Source organism: Myodes glareolus, chromosome 15, assembly GCF_982192425.1.
Source record: "Myodes glareolus chromosome 15, mMyoGla1.1, whole genome shotgun sequence".
NCBI classification, from domain to species: Eukaryota; Metazoa; Chordata; class Mammalia; order Rodentia; family Cricetidae; genus Myodes; species Myodes glareolus.
In genome coordinates, this window is record NC_142040.1 from 21,463,727 (window position 1) to 21,487,560 (window position 23,834).

General features: G+C 41.6%; 1 protein-coding gene across 1 annotated transcript in view; it reads right to left on the reverse strand.

Moving 5' to 3' along the window:
- Scamp1 (secretory carrier membrane protein 1) overlaps positions 1-23,834 on the reverse strand; it is an 82,008-nt gene that overhangs the window by 20,150 nt on the left and 38,024 nt on the right. The window contains exons 3-6 of the mRNA XM_085676849.2: positions 8,434-8,532; positions 7,292-7,400; positions 5,190-5,318; positions 829-988 (exon numbers count right to left, since the gene is read on the reverse strand). Of these exons, the coding sequence (XP_085532975.1) occupies positions 829-988; positions 5,190-5,318; positions 7,292-7,400; positions 8,434-8,532 (497 nt within the window). The remainder of the gene's footprint in view (positions 1-828; positions 989-5,189; positions 5,319-7,291; positions 7,401-8,433; positions 8,533-23,834) is intronic.

Sequence of the window (23,834 nt, forward strand, 5' to 3'; positions counted from 1 at the left end):
TTTCCCTCCCCCTCCCCATCTCCCCTTCCCTCTCTTTCCAAAGTCACTGTCTTTGGAAAAACTAAAGATGAATATACACAGAAGGGATCACCACACTGCTGAGTAAGTTTCACATGTGCGCACCTTACCGAGGTTTATCATAGAACAAAGGCTGTGGCCACCAGCCATACAATTCATAACAGCTGAGCCATGTGGGAGAGAGAGGAGTGAACAGCCAAGGTTTCCTAAGGTCAGGTATGATGCGTGACATAAAATGTTACATGTTAAAATTTAAGAATGTTTATTTTCTTCTATCAACTTTTCTGTTTGATTTTCAAGGAAAACAATGTTTATGAATTTTATGATCCAACAAATATATAGGCAAGCTATATTAGACTTTTTCAGAAAGTATGGTATAATAAAATTTTTAATTTTGTATTATATTCATATTTATTTTACTGGGGAAAGGGATGTGCCTGGCATGGTGTCCATGGGGAGGTCAGAGAACAACTCACAGGAATCAGTCCCCTCCTACTACCACACAGGACCTGGGGATTGAACTCAGGACACCATGTTTGGCAGCAAGCACCTTTATTGACTGAGCCATGTCATGGATTTTTAAAAAAAAAATGTAATGAAACTACACCAACTTTGCCACTGGGGTATGATATAGATTATTCATTTTATGTGACAGGGTCTTGCTCTGTGGCCCCAGCCTAATACAAACTATGTAGCTGGCCTAGAGCAATCCTCCTACATCAGCATCCTGGGTGCTGAGACTCCAGGAGTGAGCCACCATCCACACACTTCACAGGTTTTAAGCACATATATTAAACATGCACACTTTACCTGAAAGCTCCGTACAGCGGTCTGTACCAACAGACAAATGAACAGGGAGTAAAAAGCAAGAACCACAGGATACTCAGTCCAAAGTCAACTGCTCTTGAAGAATCAACACAGAACCAAGCCAGGCATCCAAAGATGTTTAGGAACAGAGTTACAGCGTGGACTGTGGGATCAGAAGACAGAACCGGTGGTTTGTTCGCGTAACCATCCAACAAGAGTTCCAACTAAAAACACTTCCTAAGAGCATACATTCTTCCCATCTTCCCATGGTAAGGTCTTCAAATATGGATGCTTCTTACACAGGATTTGAAAGCACAGTGCACACAGCAGTGTATTTCAGGCAAAAATCCTGTGGGCTATCCCCTCCTCCTAGGCAGCTGCATGTCTAAGCCAAACCCAAAGGTTTGCTTTCCTGACAAGAAAAAAAGACTGAGAATTTCTTGACCCAGGGCCCAAGAAGAGAAGAAATGTTTGTTAAAGACAAAAGCAAACAAACAAAATCCCATAGGTAGGGTACCCAGTACACTATTCTTAAGAAGGGAACTACAGACAAGAACTGGGTTACAATTAATATACAGAAGCAAGTCTTGTGACTGTGGGGGTCTGTGAGGATGACTTCATCTTCAGAAGTGAGCTGCTTTTTTTAACGGGGGGAATAGCTTGATTCAGATTATTCCTTCCACTCTACAGAGGCCACACGATGGTCGTGCCAGGGGCAGGATGTCTCCATGCTGCCGGCATGCTGCTCTCCCTAACATGAGTAACACCAAGAAACACTGTAATCCTAAAGAACCACACTTACCAGTTATAACTTTTGCTTACATTTATTTTTATTTTATGTGTTTGGATGTCTTCCTGCAAGTATATGTATGCACCATGTACATGCAGGGGCTGTGGAGGCCAGAAGAGGGCACGGCACTGAGACCAGAGATGCTGTGAGCCTCGTGTGGGTGCTGAGAACCAGTCCAAGGTACTAGGGTACTCTGCAAGAGCAACAAGGCTCCTAATCCTGATCCATCTCTCCAGACCCCTACAGTTTCAACTTTTTAAAGTGATTTTGTAAAAATGTATTCATGGGTAGAATTTTATTATGAGAATAAATTCCCATAAAATTAAAATACTGTAAAATGTATATTATCAATAAAAATGTCAACCAACTATGACTTAGATTTTAAAAATTAAAAGATTATTAAATCTACTACAAACTCAATATGCATCAAAAATTAATTTTAAAATCCCTTTACAAATCATAATCAAAAATTTATGGAACAGGATAAAACTACCCCGTCTGAGTACCCTGATGTGTTCTCATCTAAACAGTAAATAAATCAACTATGGAGAAACAGCTCCAGAGCCTGAATGTAAATCTGCTATAGCCTTTAAGGGCTTTTATTTAAAACCCCATTCTTCTGTATCACAAAAAGGAAAACTGTACCAATTACTCAATTACTACCGGGAGTTTTAACCCTCAGGAAAGCTGGCTTACTAATGAAATGACTCAAAATCCTTTTTCCTCAAAATAAAGACTTTTCTTCAAAATAAAGGCTTAAAAACAGAACTAAAATTTCTGTGAAATGGGAAATTATTTTGTAGTTCTAAAGGACTCTGGCTGTCTTAAGTTCGGTTGTGTGCGCACATGTGTGTGTTTTAATGTAAGCACATTAAAAAGAATAATTTTTAAAGTTTATTTTCTATTTCACTTACAGAAAATGAGGGGCATGTATAGATCTATATAAATGTTTTAAAAATCTATAAAAATTCTTCAAAGTACAGAAAGTACCAACCTAACTTTTTGTAATATGTTACTTTTTTCCTAGATGTTTTTAAAGTAACCATGATCAGTGAATCTTGCACTCAATAAAAGCCAGCCTGTCTTGGGTACCTGGTGATGAAGCTGTCCACCTGAGCAGGGCACAGTAAGTAGGCAAAGGCTATGGACTCTGCCATCTGTGTGTTAATTTCAGTGTGTCTATACCGGTGGATGCTGACTACAGACCCAACACTGAACAGACCTTTAATTTGCAAAGTTAAGTTACACTATTGTATGTGAAAGCTTTATTTGCTTTATGAGGCACAAATCTGTGTCTGCTGGTCTGAATTTGCAACTGCTGGCACCATGTGACTCTTGATAAGTACGGATGATAAAGAGACGGCTACAGGTGCATGTGCACCTCCTCTGCTGCCTGGCGGCTGGTGTCCATGCTTTAGTTTTTGTAAATCCAAGAGCATACTCAAAAAAGGTCAGGGTTTACTTCACAGTGAAAATTCTAATTGCTTTCGTTCATATACAGGTTACATTATCTGCTTCCATTTAGGAACCTTTGAAAACCCATCATCAATGTATTCATTAAAATGGAAATCACTTCTTCATCTTGGCTTTTTGTAGATGGCATACCATGGATCTAACCCTGGTCTTAAGAGACAAGCTACCCAAATAGTTTGGTACATAGTGACTTTTCTATATAATGTTGGACAATGCTGGACAAAGCTTTAGCTTCTCTAAGACTAAATAATGTAGTACTTGGTGGAAGATGCAGTTAGGGCTCTTAACTGCCTAACACCAGGTCAGTCTCCCACAAGTGCTAGCTCTCACTACGACTGAGTATCAACCTTTCTGTCAGCCCTCTGACGGAATGCACACCAGATCGATACTTCCCGAAGTACCCACTAAAGCAATCCCTACTTAATGTGGGCAAATTCCTCAACTGCTCATACTTCATTTCAAGCAGTGTTTCTTTGAAACAGAACCCTAAGTAGAATCTTGAGTCCCTTTTTAAAAAAGACTGGCAAACTAAACAAGACTGAGAAAAACTGTAACTAACTGCATCACTGCTGAGAGACTCTTCAAGTTATGCATTCTTAAAACCAAACAAATTGATTTTGAAGCCATCATCATTAGCACTTAACAATTAAATTAAAATTAAACTAAAAAATTTTCCTTACTCAGCCTATTTACTAAATTTATTATAGAATTTTCTTTCTACCCCTACCATAAAATTTATTAAAGTTAAATAAATTATGCCTAAAATACTATGCCATTTTTAAAATTCATATACAAAAAAACAAAAATGCATATATGACACAGAGAAATATACTAATTAAATAAGGCATAGAAACTGGTTAACATATACATATATAGAATTATACCTTAAATATCAAACATATATAATACTATAGACAGCAAGGCCAAATCTCAACAAGAAACTAAGAGTCTAAAAATAATAGCCAGTTGGGTGGGGTGGTGTACACCTTTAATCCCAGTGCTTGGGAGGCAGACACAGGTAGATCTCTGAGTTCTGGGCCAGTGTGGTCTATGCAGTGAATTCCTGGACAGCCATGGCTACATAAAGAGAGCCTGTCTCAAAAAAAAAATTTAAAGTAATATCCACAATAATTTTTTGGAAGGCAGCTATGCTCACCACTATACCACCAACGCAGGTGCACAGTAAATTTTTGACTGAGAACAAATGCTCTTTTTTAAAACTATGACATAAGTAATGCCCAGGAAGAACTGCTTCTCATATAGGACATGAAGAATGCTCCTAAAAGAGTCTAAAGAAAATTATCACATCCGCTTTGAAAAGACGGGCCCTAAAGCTTCACTAAATACACAATGAAGCTCACACGCTCTCACTGCCTACAAACTACCTGCTGCCCCATCTGAACAGCCTCTCTCCCGACAGAATGGCGTCAACAGGGCAAATCAGAGAGTAAGTGGAAGAGAGAAGTCCGTGTATACACAGCGAACTTTTAGCAGCTTGCCATTCATTTCCTATTTCAAAGCTGTGATTATACTTAGAACATCATGTGCATCCCAGCTGAAAACATGCTCTGATGCTGCAATGAAATTGCCCTGTAGTGAGCCATTTCAAGAATAAAGTTCTCCCAGCGACTCGAACATGAGAAGTGCACTGTGCCCAAAGAGACTTTAAAGTTACAGTTCACATTACAGCATCTCCATCTCTTTCTAGAACCAGCCACAGTGCTACATGCAACAGAATCTAAATGACACTCCTTTGCATAAAAATAGTATGCATAATTTTGTCACAGCAAGTCTTGCCTCAATACCATCCTTCTAAGGAAAAGGTCTTCACAAAAGCCCTTCCATGACAGACAAGACGCCTTCCATCAGCCAGTGCCAGTGCTCACGTGCAGGCTTCCCTCGTCCAGACTTGGACTGCTACCTGTTACACAATCATTGTATCTAAACATGATGTTCAGTTCTGAAATTATGACTATTAAAATCTGTATGAAAAGACATTTAACATGCATTTTTAATATTTTACTTTCAAAAAGGTGTCTATTGATGAAAATATGAACTCAAAATTTATATTTGTACATAATATACTTTGTTCTATACTCACACATCCATAAGTAGTACATAAGCTTTACTGTCTTCTGGAATTCTACAGGAATGTCTACAGAAAAGTCTTGATAGAAACAAGGTCCCACAGGAAAATTGCTAGGAAGAGGTGGCCAATTATTTTTTCTCCCTGTAAGTTAAAAAAAAAAGTTACTGCAACAGATACACTGTATTCTTACTTTATGTCAAAGTACAGCGCACTGTTCTGGTAGATGGCACACAGCCGGGAAGCTGCTCCTCTCTACACTCCTACAGCCTTGAAAGCCAAGCCTACGTTTTTCATTTTTTTCTCAGATTAACATTTTAGAAACAATAAATGCTAATAAAATTTTCCAGTGTCATATAGCATGTTTAAGATATCTATGTACAGGAGAACCCAGAGACAAACCCTGAGAGTTTCCTAAAGCAGGATTAGTGCACAGGCCCAGGGCCTGGCTACCGCAGGGAAGGCCATCCAACTCTGAAACTTCCATTTTCTCCTCAGCGTCACAAGTCCTTCAGCAGAATTCTGCTAAATTCCTAACTGATGTGCAGAGGGAAACAAGGTTCTCAACAACACAGACCAAAGAATCAAGTCTAGAGTGAATGACTGGGGATCCCAGCATCCTGAGAAGCAGAGCAAACCAGTGCGGTGTGAGGAAGGAGTGCGTGTCCACACAAACAAAAGATGGACAGCAAGACTTGGGGAATGGAGGCAGCAACAAAAACTAAACATAAAGCACAAATTCAGATAAAAAACACAAATAAAAATAACAACTAATGTCACTTTCTGATATTAAATATATAACTTTTAACATTCAATTATATAGGTATCTTTACCTATCTGGACATTTCTTATAAAGAGAAGGATAACCCGCTGTTTATCCTCAGCACGTGCCCTCAGTTACAGTAATTACAGCATCAGAATTGGGGACTAGGGATGTAACTCAGTGGCAGAGCACTTGCGCAGCCTAAGATGGCTCCTCAGGAACACACACAGCACACAGCACTATGTAAGAGTTGCCAACAGAGAGCAGCAAGGAACGGAGGCTCTGGAACAGAAGTACCCAAGCCACTCGCTGACTGTGTGGTCTTTTCTTCAGAAAGTTAACTACTGGGTCACACTTCCCAGGATGGTACTGAGGATTTAATATGGATTAAAAAGTAAAAAAGTACTTCAATGTACTAATATACTGTAAAATTTAACAATTAAAGTCTATCTCTTTGTTACTATCTTTACCAAAATATCTTTCGTCTGTCATAGAAGTGTTAGTGTCAGTCAGCATTAAGAAAATAAGACACATTATCATTAATGATATCTCCCTCCTAGAGAAATGATCTCTGATGCTGCAAGCAAGGAAATGACCAGGATAAACATGTCCTTGAGAGACCTGAGACCTAAACACTGTAAGAGAAGGAAGAAATAGTCAGTATTATAGCCATTCTCTGTTAAGATTGTTTTGCCATTCCAGCTACCTAGCAATCCCTCCCCTGACTCCCGTCCTCCTTCCTGCTTGCCTCTAACTTTCCCTCACAGGTTCTTAGAGTCATCTTCAGTACTCAGAGTCTGAAGAGATTCCACAACATGTAATTAATCATACAAATGCTTTCTTCACATTTTGACAAGTGTAATGTACCTGTGAGAAAAAGACCAATAATCCGAACAGGTCAGACTCCAAGGAGGGGCACACTCAAAGTTCAATGGAACTACTGAGAAGCCCACACCTACACTCTCAGGTGCCTTCCTTTCTTCTGAGGGCCTTTCTCTTATCCTGCATGTTTAAGCCTGCATTAAGATCTTTCGTTTCTGCCCCAGCTCTTTTTCAAAGAAAGAAAGAAAGAAAGGATTTGAGAGAGCCAAGGGCAGAATCAAAGGCTCCTGGCTTGAAATGAAGCGAATGGATCCGATCTGTGTCTCACTTTCTGTGAGGACGCCAACACTCGTCTAGTCTATCAAAGGACCGTGCTATCATCAGGCAAGATCAGTGAGCTGCGGGTATCAAGGGAGCAATCTGCTGTGTCTGACCTCTTTGCTAGGATCAGAAAACAGGGCCGAGGTTTATCACCAGACCTAGTGACTCAAAGCAAGGACAGGCATTTTCATCCCAACTCTTTGGATACTACCATGTTGACTCAGGCTCTGCATCTCCCGTTCTCGGCGGTCTAATTCTGCGGCCTTTCTCTCTAGCTCTTCTTGGCGCTTGAGGAGTTCAGCTTGAGCCAAGGCATGTTCCTGAACAAAATTACCAACACACACAGGTTACCAGACAGTCTAAATAGTCTAACATTCACATGCCCACTCTTATCTTTACCATGAGAGAAACCTCAGTTAAAAATATACATATATGTATATAAGAATTTACTGAAGGTTATAGTTTTGGAAAATACTTTAGAGATGTTTGATTCATTTTACTTTTAGTTATGGAAGCCCTCAGAAGCAATGTTGAGTCCGCAGGATAGGAGAAAACAAACACAATCTACCTCTCATTAAGAATAGCCAGAGAGCCTTTTAGAAACCTATTCTCTTTGGATAAATACCTTGCTCAGCCTAGATATAGTAGAGAGGGCCTTGGACCTTTCCCAAAGCAATGTGCCTTACCCTCTCTGAAGAGTGGACTGGGGGGGTGGGGTGAGTGGATAGATGGAGGAGATGGGAGTGGGAACTGGATTTGGAGGGCCTAGGTTCAGTTCCCAGCACCCACATCAAGTGGTTCATAATTACCTTGTAACTCCAGCTCCACCAGTATGTGCACACATCTACACACAGCCACATAAGTACATGTCATTGAAAACAATAAAAATAAATCTTTTAAAAACAGAGCAGCAAGAGTCTAAGTGACCCTGTGCCCAGGTGAGAGTGAGTGAGGTGAGGGACAGCTGGGGAAAGATGACTCAGTTAGCTCGGAAAACAGAGTCAAATGACGCAGTAGGCTCCAGAAGAACAAGAGTAGTTCAACACATCTGAAATGTCCTAAGATTCTGCGGGGACGGGGATGTGCTTATGGCAGTCTGCTCTCTAACTCTGTGTTAGAGCAGCCATGCATTTCATACGCTGGTTTTCCTGGACATTTGCCATCTCCTGCATCCTCCTAATGCCCACTGAGTAGTGACTAGCTCTCTCCCAGGCATGTTTATTATTCTATTATTGTTACTGTAGTGGTATTATTCATTGAAATCAAAGGCAATAAAAATTTCACTGTATGAATTATACAATAAGATGATATATGATCTTCCAGTATTAATCTACACAGTTAACACGCACTAACCTTTGTGATCTGTGTGTAAGCTGGGTGTTCCTCTGTTGGCTTCATTATTGCTGGCTGGGTGTTGGGTACATTAGGCATTTTCACACTGCCTGGTGGAGGCTAAAAAGGTTAAAGACAAATTATGTAACACAGAGACACAACCTTAACTTATTTCAAAAGAATCATAGAAAGCAGAGTCCCAAGGCCTGTCTCGGTGTCTTCTCACGGTCATGCTTAGAAGACCGCTCAAGCGCCGCACTGCCACTTTCTAACCCACTGACCAGTTTTGCAATGCTCAGTGCACCACGTAAGAACAGAGCACAATTGGTTCTTTACAGTAAAGACATCGTCAGACTAAAGAACTACATAAAATAGCGGGATATAGGGTCATCTGCTTGTACCTAGGAGGCTAAGGCAGGAGCCCAAAAGCTCAGGAGCCTGAGAACATGAGATAAAAGAAAGGAAAAGGGGGGGGGGGTAGAAGGGAAGGGGAGATACGGAAGTTTACAGTCAGCTCTTCCTTCTGAAGACACACACATGTCAAAGGCCTGAAAACGTTCAACTAGAAACCTGCCACCAAACATCACTAACAGCCCCTCTTTGCCAGGATCACCAGCCATACCTGACAGTGGCTGCAGCGCCAAAGAGGAGATAGACAGCTGTAAGTCCGTCTGTGAGTACTTAATAGACTATTACAATTACAAACATACCTGATGTGAACTTCAAAGAGAATGAGTCAACATTGTAGAAGAAAATGTAAAATGCTAAATTGAGATTTTCAAGATGAATACAGATTTATATAGCAAACTGTTACTGAAGGAATTTTATATACTTGTCTATTATTTGCCTCCCCAACAGATACATCATATAGCACTTTGTTGTTGTTGTTGTTGTTGTTGCTAATGTTTTGTTTTTGAGGCAGGATCTCCTATGTAGCCCTAGCTGGCTGGGACTGGCTTTAAACTCAGACAGAGATCCGCCTGCCTCTGCCTCCAGGTCATCTACCACCATAAAGGTATGCTCCACCATATCCTGCAGTAATACTTTTAAAAGGTAAAAAGGAATTGAGACCAGATGTCATGTCACATGCCTGTATTCTCAGCCCTCGGGGGCAGAAGAATTACTGCAAATTCAAAGATGGTCTGATCTACAGAGTGAAGTCCAAGCTAGAGTCCCCTAGAGAGCGAGACATTCTCTTGAAAGAAAACAGAACAAAAAGTGTGTAAGATCCCAGTACTCAGAAGGATCACAAGGTTGAGGCTAACCTGGGCTAAATATATAACATGACATATGAGCGATCAAGAGAACAGAAGCACAAAACCAAGCAGCTTGGCAGCACACTTGAGGAAAACACAAAATCACCCTGAAAGGCAACCAGCTAAAACCTTTATCAGCACCCTGCTGCCTTAAATACCAAGCAGTCTGCGTGTAAGAAGTTGATGGGGCGAGAGTCAGAAGGCCAACATATCCAAGTCAGAGTCACGGAGACAAACCCTGCTCACAAACAGTAGTATGTGCAAGCCATCTTCACACTCAGTTTCTTCCCATTTGCAGATGTTACCTAACTCTCAACCCAGCTTTACACCCAGTGTGTCTTCCACTACAGGACACATGGTCACCTCAAGTCAAGCACAGCTCTGGAAAAAAACATTTTGCCTAACTGCTATGACAACTGTTCCTTGATTCTCCTACGTCTTCACCTCTGATTAAGAGCAGTAAACAATAAACCACTCTTGCATGTGTGTGCGTGAGTATATACACACACGTGTGAGTGCCCATGGAGGCCAGAGGAGGGTGTGTATGTGTGAGTATATATACACACACATGTAAGTGTCCATGGAGGACAGAGGAGGGTGTGTGTGCGTGAGTATATATACACACAGGTGTGAGTGTCCATGGAGGCCAGAGGAGGGTGTGTATGCGTGAGTATATATACACACACGTGTGAGTGTCCATGGGGGCCAGAGGAGGGTGTGTATGCGTGAGTATATATACACACACGTAAGTGTCCATGGAGGCCAGAGGAGGGTGTGTATGCGTGAGTATATATACACACACGTAAGTGTCCATGGAGGCCAGAGGAGGGTGTGTATGCGTGAGTATATATACACACACATGTGAGTGTCCATGGAGGCCAGAGGAGGGTGTGTGTGAGAGAGTATATATACACACGTGTGTGAGTGCCCATGGAGGCCTGAAGAGGGTGTCAGATCTCTCAAATGCAGTTACAGGCATTTGTGAGCTATCGATATAGGTGCTGGGATGCAAATTCTGGTCCTCATGACTGAGCAGCAAGTGGTCTTAACCACTGAGCCCCTCTCCAGACCAAGACTGCCATTTCAGGCACAGGGAAGACCATACATTTGTAGAGAAACATAGCATATAGTATCTAAAAAGCTACTTCAAGGTTCACTTAAATAACAATGTATTCAGTTAAATACATAGCTAAGCTAAGATATCCTCAAGGGCAAAGAGGAAGAAAAGCTAAGGTTCAACAAAGAAGAGTTCTGCTGGGCAGCCATTCTCCAGCTCTCTGGGGTTTAAAGACAGGTAGGTACTGAAACAAAGACTATAACCTTGCAGAGAACCAGGACAGTCTGAAAATAATACTCTTAATCAATGTGGGAGAAGAAAAAATGAAAATAAACCACACATAAATGGTGAAAATATTTACATGTACTGTCCACATATTCCTCAATACAGAAGGAGGGAGAAAAAAACATCACTGAAAATCCCTGATCGTAAAGCTACCAAGATAAAGATCTGGGGCCAGAATTCACACTATTCATACATTAAAACATCCTATGGTTAAATATCCACTACAGGGGATTCCATGTTTCCCTATCAAAGTAAAGGAAGTGCCTCAAAACGAGACTTCTTAGAATTCTCCGAGAGTTCCAAGAAGGAATTGGGTCATGATTTACGCATATAAAGAAACAAACCACAAACACAAGGAAATTAAATAATGCTCACCTGAATCATCTATGGGTCAAGGAAGAAATTAAAGACTTCCTAAAATTCAATGAAAATTTCTTGAAAAACATACCAAAATTTGTGGGACACTATGAAAGCAGCGTTAACAGGAAAGCTCATAGCACTAAAGCCAACATAAAGAAGCTGGAAAAATCCCACACCAGTGAATTAACAGAACATTTGAAAACTTTAGAACAAAAAGAAGAAAACCCACCCAAGAGAACTAGATGGCAGGAAATAATCAAATTCAGAGCTGAAATCAACAAAATAGAAACAAAGAAAACAATACAAAGAACCAATGAGTCAAAGAGTTGGTTCTTTGACAAAATCAATAAAATAGACAAACCTTTATCCAAACTAACCAAAAGGTAGAGAGAGAATATCCAAATTAGCAATATCAGAAATGAAAAGGGGGACATAAAAACAAACACAGAAGAAATACAGAGAATCATTAGGTCATGTCTGGAAAACCTGTACTTCACAAAATTGGAAAATATAAAAGAAATGGACAACTTTCTGCATAAATATCACTTACCAAAAATAAATCAAGACCAGACAAGCAAATTAAGAAGAAATAGAAACAGTCACCCAAAGTCTTCTAACAAAAAAAGCCCAGGACCAGATGGTTTCAGTGCAGAATTCTACAAGAGTTTCAAAAAAGAACTAATATCAATACTTCTCCAATTATTCCACACAACAGAAACAAAAGGAACATTTCCAAACTCTTTTTATGAGGCTACAATTACCCTGATACCCAACTACAGAAAGATATTACTAAGAAAGAGAATTACAGACCAATCTCACTCATGAACATTGATGCAAAAATACTAAATAAGATACTAGCAAATCAAATCCAAGAACACATCAGAACCATCATCCACCATGATCAAGTTGGCTTCATCCCAGAGATGCAGGGATGGTTCAACATACGAAAATCTGTCAACGTAATCCACCACAAAAACAAACTGAAAAAATAAAAACCACATGATCATCTCATTAGATGTTGAAAATTCTTTTGACAAAATACAACATCCATTTATGATAAAGATTTTGGAGAGAGCAGAGATACAATGAACATACCTAAACATAATAAAGGCAATATACAGCAAGCCAACAGTCAACATCAAACTAAATGGAGAGAAACTCCCAGCTATTCCACTGAAATCAAGAACAAGACAAGGTTGTCCACTCTCTCCATATCTATTCAATATAGTTCTTGAGGGCATAACTAGAGCAATAAGAAAACAAAAGGAGATCAAGGGGATACAAATCAGAAAAGAAGTCAAATTCTCACTATTTGCTGATGATATAATAGTTTACATAAGCAACCAAAAAAAATTCTACCAAGGAACTTCTACAACTCATAAACATTTTCAGTAAAGTAGCAGGATACAAGATTAACTCAAAAAAAAATCAGTAGCCCTCCTTTACACAGATGATGAAAGGGCTGGGGAAGAAATCAGAGAAATATCACCCTTCACAATAGCCACAAATAGCATAAAATATCTCAGAGTAACTTGAACCAAACAAGTGGAAGACTTGTATGAGAAGAACTTTAAATCTTTGAAGAAAGAAATTAAAGGAAGACACCAGAAAGTGGAAAGATCTCCCATGCTCTTGGGTATGTAGAATTAACATAGTAAAAATGACAATCTTACCAAAAGCAATCTATAGATTCAATGCAATGTCCATCAAAAGTCCAGAAAAATTCTTCACAGACCTCAAATAAATGGTACTCAACTTCATATGAAAAAGCAAAAAATCAAGGATAACCAAAACAATCTTGTACAATAAAAGAATGTCTGGAGGCATCACAATCCCTGACTTCAAACTCTACCATAGAGCTACAGTACTGAGAACAGCCTGGTATTGGCATAAGAACAGACAGGAGGACCAATGGAACTGAATAGAAGACCCGGATATCAATTCACACATCTTGGAACACCTGATTTTGACAAAGACGCAAAAATATCAAATGTAAAAAAGAAAGCATATTTAAGAAATGGTGCTGGCATAACTGGATATCAATATGTAAAAGAATGAAAATAGATCCATATCTATCACCATGCACAAAACTCAAGTCCAAATGGATCAAAGACCTCAACATAAAGCCAGCCACACTGAACCTCATAAAGAGAAAGTGGGAAGTACACCTGAACGCATTGGCACAGGAGACCACTTCCTAAATATAACCCCAGCAGCACAGACACTGAGAGAAACAATTAATAATTTGGACCTCCTGAAACTGAAAAGCTTCTGTAAAGCAAAGGACACAGTCAACAAGACAAAATGACAGCCTACAGAATGGGAAAAGATCTTCACTAACTCCACGTCAGACAGAGGTCTCATATCCAAAATGTACAAAGAATTCAAGAAATTAGTCATCAAAAGAACAAATAATCCAATAAAAAAATGGAGTACAGACCTAAACAGAGAAATCTCAACAGAGGAATCTAAAATGGCTGAAAGACACTTAAGGAAATGTTCAACATTCTTAGTCATCAGAGAAATGCAAATCAAAACAACTCTGAGATCCCATCTTACACCGGTAAGAATGGCCAAGATCGAAAACACTGATGACAACTTATGCTGGAGAGGTTGTGGGGGAAAGGGAACACTTCTGCATTGCTGGTGGGAATGCAAGCTGGTACAACCTCTTTGGTTGTCAGTGTGGCGATTTCTCAGAAAATTAGGAAACAACCTTCCAAGACTCAGTAATACCACTTTTGGGTATATATCCAAAGGATGCTCAATTGTACCACAAGGACATGTGCTCAACTATGTTCACAGCAGCTTTGTTTGTCATAGCCAGAAACTGGAAACAACCTAAATGCCCCTCGACCAAAGAATGGATACGGAAAATGTGGTACATTAACACAATGGAGTACTACACAGCAGAAAGAAATAATGACATCTTGAATTTTCATGCAAATGGGTAGAGCTAGAAAACATCATTTTGAGTGACGTAACCCAGACACAGAAAGACAATTATCACATATACTCACTCAAAGGTGGTTTTTAAAACATAAAGCAAAGAAAACCAGCCTATAAACCACAATCTCAGAGAACTTAGACAACAATGAGGACACTAAGAGAGACTTACATAGATCTAATCTACACGGGAAGTATAAAAAGACAAGATCTCCTGAGTAAATTAGGAGCATGGGGACCTTGGGGGAGAGTTGAAGGGGGGAAGGTAGAGGCAGGGATGATAGCAGAGAAAACTTTAGAGCTCAATTAAAAAAAGAAAAAGAAAAAGAAAATCACGTGATCATCTCAGTTGACATAGAAAAAGAAAGTTGACAAAATCTAACATACTTTTTAGCAAAAACTCTCCACAGTTCATACTGAAGGAAACTCCCTCAGCACACACAAGACTATTTGTAAAATCTCCACAGCATTCATGAGGGAAAGCTAAATGTTTTCCCACCAAGACACCATACACGACAAGGAGGCTCAACTCTTGCTACTTCTATTTAGCTCAGTAGTAGAAGTACAATAAAGAGCCATAGGCACAAGAGAATATGAATCCAAATCAAAAATGTAAAATTACCCCTTTATAGCAACAGCAAGACTGTATGTTGAAGTCACTATAAAAAAATTAGAACCAAGAGATGAACACAGAAAGGTTGTGTGCAGACCACCAGCAAGGCATTAGTAGTCGTTAGCCTGACTGGAAAAGAAACTCCATTCATGACAGCATTAAGAAAATAAGATATCTAGGAATCAACTGAGTTTAAAAACTGAAGGCATGACTTTGTGGAAACTACTCAGGTTATTGGCAGTGGCAACAGAAGACAGGAGTGCTTGACTGAGATGATGGGACACAACCCTCTTCCCCTGTGTCACTTCCCAGCTGTGAAGTGAGTGGTTTTGCCCCACCCAGCATGATATACCGCCTTGCCATAGGCCTAAAGCAAAAGGGCCAGCCAATGACAGCTAGGCCCTCCAAACTATGAGCCAAAAGAAAGCTTTCCTCTGTATACAGTGAGAATCTTGGGTATTTGTTATAATTACAAAAAACTAAGCTACAAAACACTGTTGGAAAAAATGGAAGAAAAAAATTGAAAAGATGGACCCACACCTATGGTTCTTAATGACATTGTTAAAGTGTCCATCTTACCTAAAGCAGTACATAGTCCAATGTAAGCCCTGTAAAATTCCATTAAGATTCTTCACAGGAGTAGAGAAAAAAAGCCCTGATGCTCACACAGAACTATAAAGTCCCCCAACAGCCAATGAATTATCTTAAAAAAAAATTGGTACTATCATACTTCCTGACTTGAAGTTAGAGCTACAAAGCTACAGTAATCAAAACAGCATGACTCTCACAGAAAAAAGGCTTAAAGAGGCCAGAAAAGGAGGATAGCACAAAAATAAATCTAAGCACATATAGTCAACTGGTGTATATGTGAGAGAGAGGGAGGTAGGAGGGCGGGGATCAAAGGACAGCTTTCAGTAGTCAGTTCTCTCTGCCCTGTGGAGCCTGGGGCTCATACTCAAACACTACCTGCAGAGTCATCTCACTGACCTTCTGATGAGGCTTTGACAGAAAGCAGAGAGAAGACAGCCTCTTCAACAAGTGGTTCTGGGGAAAGAGATCTCCACATGGAGTCGGCAATCCCTCTTCAAGTATAAACCGGGAGGGAATACAATCATTTCTCAGTATCTGCATCCCTGGCCCTGTGTAACATTACTGACAACAGCATAAATGAACAAGGAAATGGCAGTTTGTAATTATTTGGCTCTCAAAAAAAATGTAATCTTGCCATTTGTCATATTAATGTGTCCATAGGATATTATGCTAAGTGAAATAAACCAGACACCAGGAAGAAAACTATTGCATGATCTCATTTACATATAAAATCTAAAAAAGAAGTACAAAATGGTGATTACAGAAGACGGGGAAAATAGGGTAGCAAAGGGGAGATGTAGGCCAGAGAACAGCAAGAAGTAAATTCCTCAGGCAAGCTGGTTCACTGCTGTGATGCCCAGCAGCTCATGGGAGCAGACACACAGACCCACAGCCAAACGTCTGGTGGCGCTCAAGGAATCATGTAGAAGAGGGGCAGGGAAAACTGCAGGAGCCAGAGGGGTCAAGAACATCACAAGAAAACCTGATTTGACTAACCTGGGCTCCAGGGGCTCCCAGAGATTGAGCCGACAATCAGGGAGCCTGCATGGAACTGACCTAGGCCCTCGGCACATGGTTACAGTTGTGTAGCTTGGTCTTCTTGTGGGGCTTCTAACGGTGGGAACAGGGGCTGTCTCTGACTCTGCTACCTGCTTTGTGGACTCTTTCCTCCTACTGAGTATCTCATCCAGCCTTAATGTGAGGGAGTGTGCTCATTCTTACTGCAACTTGATATGCCATGTTCGGGTGGTATCCCTGGGAGGCATGCCCTTTTCTGACGGGAAACAGAGGAGGAATGGACCTAGAGGAGAGGAAAGATAGGGGAGAGGCTGGGAGGGGAGAAGGGAAGGTAAACTGTGGTGAGGATATAATATATGAGGGAGGAATAAATAAGTAAATAAATTTTTAAACATTAGAGGCAAAATAGGGTTGGAGAGATGCTCAGCGGTGCAGAGGTGAGTTCAGGTCCAGCACTCACACGCCTGTGACTCCAGCTCCAGGGACCTGGTGCCCACTCTCCTGACCCATAGGCAAGCACATGTGCACATGCCACACACAGATAAATAAAACCATAAGGAATGTAAAGCTAGTGAGACTGACGGGATAACTCTGGGTCCTGAGCTGAAACAGACTGAAAAGCATAGAAAGAGATGGTGAGCTAAAGACTCTATCCAAGGGAGAGAAACAGGAGACAGTTTCTAACTGCTGCCTTGAAGACAGCCTCAAAACAACATAGAATGTAATGAGCAGAGAGGACACGAGGTAAACAAGACCCAGGAAGCTAACAGCAGGACTGACATTCTGGAGGCCCCATAGGCCCGTACCAACAAGACAAGTGACGGACATTCAGTCACAAAGGAACAACCCTAAAGCTAAGGGCACAGTTGGGTAGAACCCCAATCCTAAAACGAGTGCACAGTCCTGTTAAGTGTCTACCTATGTTGTATAAATACATTATTGCAGGGGCTACCCTCCCAGTCACACTGCCACTAACTGCATGGAATCCACGGTCCCACTTATGAAAGTCCATCACAACTAATCCTGTGGACTGCTGCCACTCCCTCATGGGAGGGGGTGAGGAGGTCATCAGGGCCTGCCATATATTCCAGCCACTCCCCCCAGTCACCTATATGTAATTCTGCTCTAATTGCATGTGGCAGTGGAGTCTTGGGGAGATGGCAGGGTGTACAGGCTGGGGAAGCCTGGAGGACGAGGGCTATGAGAAGCTGTCATCCACACTGGCTGAAGACTTTCCAGTGCAACTGCTCTGGGGCAGATCAGGTGCCTGTCAGTCAACCCTCACCTAAGGAAGCCCATTAACTCACCTGCTCCCCCAGGTGGCCAGTGATGGAACTATACTTTGGTTCCTCAGTAGGCCCTTAGGAGGGGGGTAGTCACCCCATCCCCACCCCTCCACCCACAGAAGGAAGGACTATTAGCAACAGCTGGTTTATAATTCTCTCAGGTTGATAACTGTAAAAGCTCATGTGACCTCCTGCCACACAACATGTTATTTGGGGTGCTCTGAATTTATGTTTCCAGGTCATAGTCATTTATTATTCAGCTTAGAATAAACCATTTTTTATTTGCCATTAAAGATAGTCCTATTATGAACAGGGTGTAGTGGCTCATATCTTTAATCCCAACACTCGGGAGGCAGAGGCAAGCAAGATATCTCAGGCTGAGACCAGCCTGGTCTACAGAGTGTGTTAGTTAAACACAGTATAGCCAGGGCTACCTAGTGAGACCCTGTCTCGGAAAAAGCAAAAAATAAACCAACTTTAACAGCACTGGGCTATCGCTCAATGTTAGACAGACAGCCTGTCTAATCTGTGCAGGACCCTGCATTCAGGACCTAGCACCAAACAAAAGTACACTCAAACATTTAAATGTACACATTAGGAAACAGCCAGTGACTGTAATAAAGAACTCTGGGCATGACAACGGAAAGAGTGGCAGAAGTCAATGGAAAAAGTCAACAAAAGGAGAAGTGAGAATTTGGAAAGATTTTCAATAACAAAGCAGAATAGGAATGGAGTTAACACTGGAGCAGTAGTAAATCAAGATACAAACAAGCTAAAAACAGAAATGAGAGCTAGCAAGTTGGGGAGGTCATTAGATGTCAGTCACAATGGCTTGGGGCACCTATTTCAAATCTGATGTGATACAAAGACGAGGACTTTTCAGAATCATGGGCAACACAGATGATATCTACCTCTCCTTCATGACCAGTTCAAACTGTAAGAGAAAAGGTAGCTACTTTTTTGAAAGGGCTGCAGGAGAAGCAGAATTCTATTGTCTGAATGGCTTGTCACCCCAAGAGTCACACGTTGAAAGCTAATACTCAATGGATAGTTTTAGTACAGAGATCTTTAGAAGAAGACCTGGTTCTTAGGGAGACACTCTCAGGCATCTCATCAGTGTCCTTTAAAAGCCTCCTGGAGCGGCCTGGTCTCTTCTGCCCCAAGAGGGGAGAGCAAGAGATGCCACACAGGCACCAGGAAAGAAGCCCTCATCAGACACCGAATCTGTCTGGATCTGTACCTTGGAATTTCCAGCCTCCAGAACAGTGAGCCATCAATTTCTGCTGTCTATGAAGTATCTAGTATAGGCATTTTTGCCAAACTTGCCTGGAGTATAAGACATTATCCTCACCCTATGGTGTTTTCCATGGCACAAAAGAGAAAGTCACTCAAGAGAATGCCAGGCTTGAGAACAGGCTGGAACTCTGTAGGACACAGGAAGTGTAAAGGGTGACAGAACAGTACAAGGGAGGAAGAATAAAGGCTATGCAAAGCACTGAGGGTTAAAGGTCAGCAGATGAGAAACACCCAGGAGTCTTGTGTTTCTTGTTAAGCTGACATAATGACATCAGTCTTGGTAGACGCAGGCATGTGGGTGTTAAGGGCAGACAGAGTTAGGTATCCTAGGGGCTCCACTTGACCCTTTTAAAAATTGAAATGAACAGATAGGAGGGATGCAATTTTAGTCCTAGCATGCTGGCCATTCCCAGTGTGGCACTCAGACTCACTCAATGTGAACCATTGGTGTTCACATCTTTGAAGTAGAATCATCCTCCTTAAAGCATTTCAGGGCTTTTACCAAGCTTCTAACCAATAAAATACTGAAGTATAGTAATGGGAACAGCCTGCCACCCCTCTCGATTCCACTACATTCTTTAACAACTTATCTTAGCAGACTAGAGTAAGAGGATCTAGGGATAGACTAGAGTAAGGGATTGACAAAATGACCATGTTGGGAGATGCCAGGTACCCACTGGGAACTGCAGGTGACATCTGTGCCCTGAGGTAAGGCAACAATTAATTGCCTGCAAATCCCTAAGACTCTCAGTCATATATACCACTGAATATCATTTTTGCCAGTAACCTCAATGAACTTGGCAGAGATTTTTCCCTACTCAACCCCCCAGATAAGAATACAGCAGAGGGAGCTGGAGAAATGGCTGATCAGTCAAGAATATTTGCTGCTCTTCAAGAGGATCCAAATTTGGTTCCCAGCATCCACACAGCAGTTTACAGCTGCCTATAAGTCCAGCTGCAAAGGATGGTGCCCCCCTCCTTTGCACTTGTGGGCCCCTGCACTCATATGCATACACACACACACATACATGTAATTAAAAGTAAATCTTAAAAAGAAAAAAACATGGACAATACCTTGAACACAGCTTATTAAGACCAAGTAAAGGAGTTAGCTCTATTGAGCCCAGACTTCCGATCCACAGTAATTGTGGAATAAACTTATATTTTGTCAAACAATAGAAAATCTGTGTGCATGGCCCACTGAAAGGTGAGGATAACCTAGGAAACCCAGGCATTATGATCACACAGTCTCTTGACTACACTCAAGGCCAAGTAGGAAGTGGTTCCAGTAAGGTTTAAGGCTTGGTTTGCAGTGAGATGGCTTTGGCTAAAGCAAATGGAACATTAGACTAGAATAAGACTAAAAAGCAAGACTAGAGGAAGTAACTTGGAACCTGCTGGACTTCTCAACTTTTTCTACAAGCCAAAAAATGATAAATAAGACAAAGTTCAAGTCTACTAACCCCACATACCACATCTTTAAGTATAGAATATATAATCACATCTAAGGAAAGTAGATGAGTCCACCTGACCTCTAAGAAAATAATTCCCTGCTGTAGAAAAGCAGCCTGAAGACAGACAAGAGGCCTTGTAGCCCTGGAAAGCTACTGTGTCACCGTGCAAGTTTCTGAAGTAGGACACTCTGATTTCAGTTGTAAAGACGTTCTCCAGGGAGTAAGTGACAGGATGTGGCCACAGATTAGTTGTAGGAATAGAAGCTATTAGAGCCCAAGAACATTTGTACTAGCCACTAGAACACCAGGAGAGTAGAAGCAATTTTAGTCCTAGCATGCTGTCCATTCCCAGTGTGGCACTCAGACATTAAATGAGACAAAAAACAAAGACTAGGTCTAGAAGGGAAAAGGTAACAAACTCCCAAAATACTAAAATAGGGAGATGCAGAGAGAAAAGGAAAGGCACAGCAAGAGACAAGGGGTGTTAAGATGAGGAAAAGGCTTTCGCGGTGTTAGAAACAAGAACTACTCTGTGTAGCCAGTCAGTCCTACAGCTAAAAGGCTTATCCTGCACTGCAGAAGAGACTATTAAGAGAAACTACTAACCCAACCTTTCTCTCCTTGCCTCCTTGCAAGACTTGAAGAAAACCCCAACGAGTTCAGATGCTTGCCCAAAGTTCCCCACTAATTAGTAGTCAGAAGTGGACTAAGATGCGGGTTTTGAGCCCTCCTACTGCACAGCCTGTGTAGTGGATGGTAGAGACAGTTCTTTCTTTACAAGCCAATCATTCATGTCCTTTATGGTTAGAGATGATCGCCTGGCCAAGGTCCCTGAATACTACGTGGCTTGCAATCTCTTTCTCATGATCCTAATTCCTGAAGGTGCAGATGTGTGAGAAAAACTGCACGTGGTACAAAACAAAAGGAGCCAGACCAACCCTGCGTGAGGAAGAGAGACATGACAACAAGAGAGGCCCCAAAGTCTCCAAGGTCTACCACAGCTATGGCTACAATGAGCGGGAATCCCTCTACTCTAACGTACACCAGTTCCTGGTCAGAGGGAAGCATTCCCGCTGCAGGTACCAGTTCTCAGGGATCAACTCATTGTTCCAGCCCAGCAGATTTCAGAAAGTAGACTAGGGAACCTACCAACCATATACAGCATCATCTTCGTAAGAAAATGCACCTAAAACTCAAGCAACATAGTTATTTCATAACTCAAGATCACCATATTTATAGCACATCTCAATTCAGGCTAGACCTGTTTCAGGTGCTCAGTAGTTTTCCATGACAGCAGACACTCTGTGCGCATTATAAGACATCTTGTGAAAACTCCTGAATTTATAACTGTGTGAATCAAAAAGTAAATTATAAAAGTATTCAACTTTTCATTTTGTAGTCTTTAACTACCTTAAAGTTTCTTTTCAACAAAAAATTACATATAAGAAGTCTTCTTTTGAGATTTTAATATAATTACATCATTCTCCCTTCCCTTTCCACTCTCCAATCCCTCCCTTGTACTCCTCCCTTGATCTCTTTCAAATTCACAGCCAAAGGGCTGGCCTGTGACAACTTAACAGAAAGTCAGGTGGGTGCCTCAATTAGGAAATGACTCCAGAAGGAGGTGGTGGCACACGCCTTTATTCCCAGCACTCAAAAGGCAGAGGCAGGTGGATCTCCTTGAGTTGAGGCCAGCCTGGTCTACAAAGTGAGTTCCAGGACAGCCAGGGTAACACAGAGAAATCCTGTCTTGAAAAACAAATAAGCAAACAAACTAAAGAGACCCCATATGATCAGGCTGTAGGCAAGCCTGTATAGCATTTTCTTTTTTTTTCTTTTTTTTTCAGAGTAAATTTTATTAAATTATAAAAGTTTCCATTTCCGCCCCTCTTCCCAACACCCTCCCACTCTCCCCACTCCCTCTCCTCCTCCCTCTTCGTCCCTTAGGGCAGTCAGGGTTTCCTGCCCTGTGGGAAGTTCAAGTTCCTTCCCCCCTCCCTCCAGGTCCAGGCAGGTGAGTATCCAAACAGACTGGATCCCCAAAATCCAATATATGCAGAGGAAACAAGTCCCAGTATCATAGTCAATGGCTTTTCAGAAAGACTTCGGGCCAGCCACATTCAGAGAAAGCATTTTCTTAATTAGTGATTGATATGGGAGGGTGCAGACCACTGTGGGTGGTGCCACCCCCAGGCTGGTGCTCCTGGGTTCTATTAGAAAGTAGACTGAGCATGCTGTGAAGAGCAAGCCAGTAAGAAACTCCCCTCCACGACTTCTGCAACAGCTCCTGCCTCCAGGATCCTGACCTATTTGAGTTCCTGTCCCAACTTCCTTCAGTGATCAACAGTGATGAGGAAGCATAAGCCTAATGAACCCTTTCCTCCCCAAATTGCTTTGGTCACGGTGTTCATCTCAGCAATAGTGACTCTAACTAGGCAGCCTCTTTTTCATTGCTGTTTCATGCATATGTGTATATGCACATACATATATGGTCCAAAGTTCAACCTGCTCAGTCTCTATAATGGTACATGTATGCATGTTTTCAGTGTGGGCATTTGATATTGGACAACTATTTGGTGTGCTCTTCTAAGACTATTCCTCCCATCTGAGCATTTCTGAATTGCCTGTGGTTCTTTGTGTAGGGCTGATGCCTCCTGGCTTTCCATTATCCACTTTGGCATGTCGACTGCTGTTGTCCTTGTTTAAGCAGTCACGTTAATGAGACTTCATGGGTGTAGCTTCTGACATTCCTAGGGGACAGTCTGAGAGCAAACTCCCTGGTCCATTCATTGGCTTTTACAATCTTTCTACCCCTCTTCTGAAATGTTCCCTGAGTCTCAGGTATGGGAGTTGTTTTGTAGATGTGTCCATTGGAACTGGGCTCCACAGAACAGGGCCTCTTTGCGTATCCCTGGCTGGTCTCTGCCTTCTGAGTGTCAGTATTAAAGACATGTACCATCATATCCTACTTGAAATCTTTAAGGATTATTTATTTTTATTTAATATGTATATGAGTGGGGTGTGTGTGTGTGTGTGTGTGTCCGTCCATATATACCATGCACACAGAAGCCAGAGGGAGGCATCAGATGTGTGTGTGTATGTGTGTGTGTGTGTGTGCGCGCGTGTGCGTGTGCGTGTCGATATACACCATGTACACGGAAGCCAGAGGGAGGCTTCAGATCCTGGAACCTGGAGTTACAGATGGTTCTTAGCTACCATGCAGGTGCTGGGAACTGAGCCCAAGTCTTCTGCAGGAGCAGC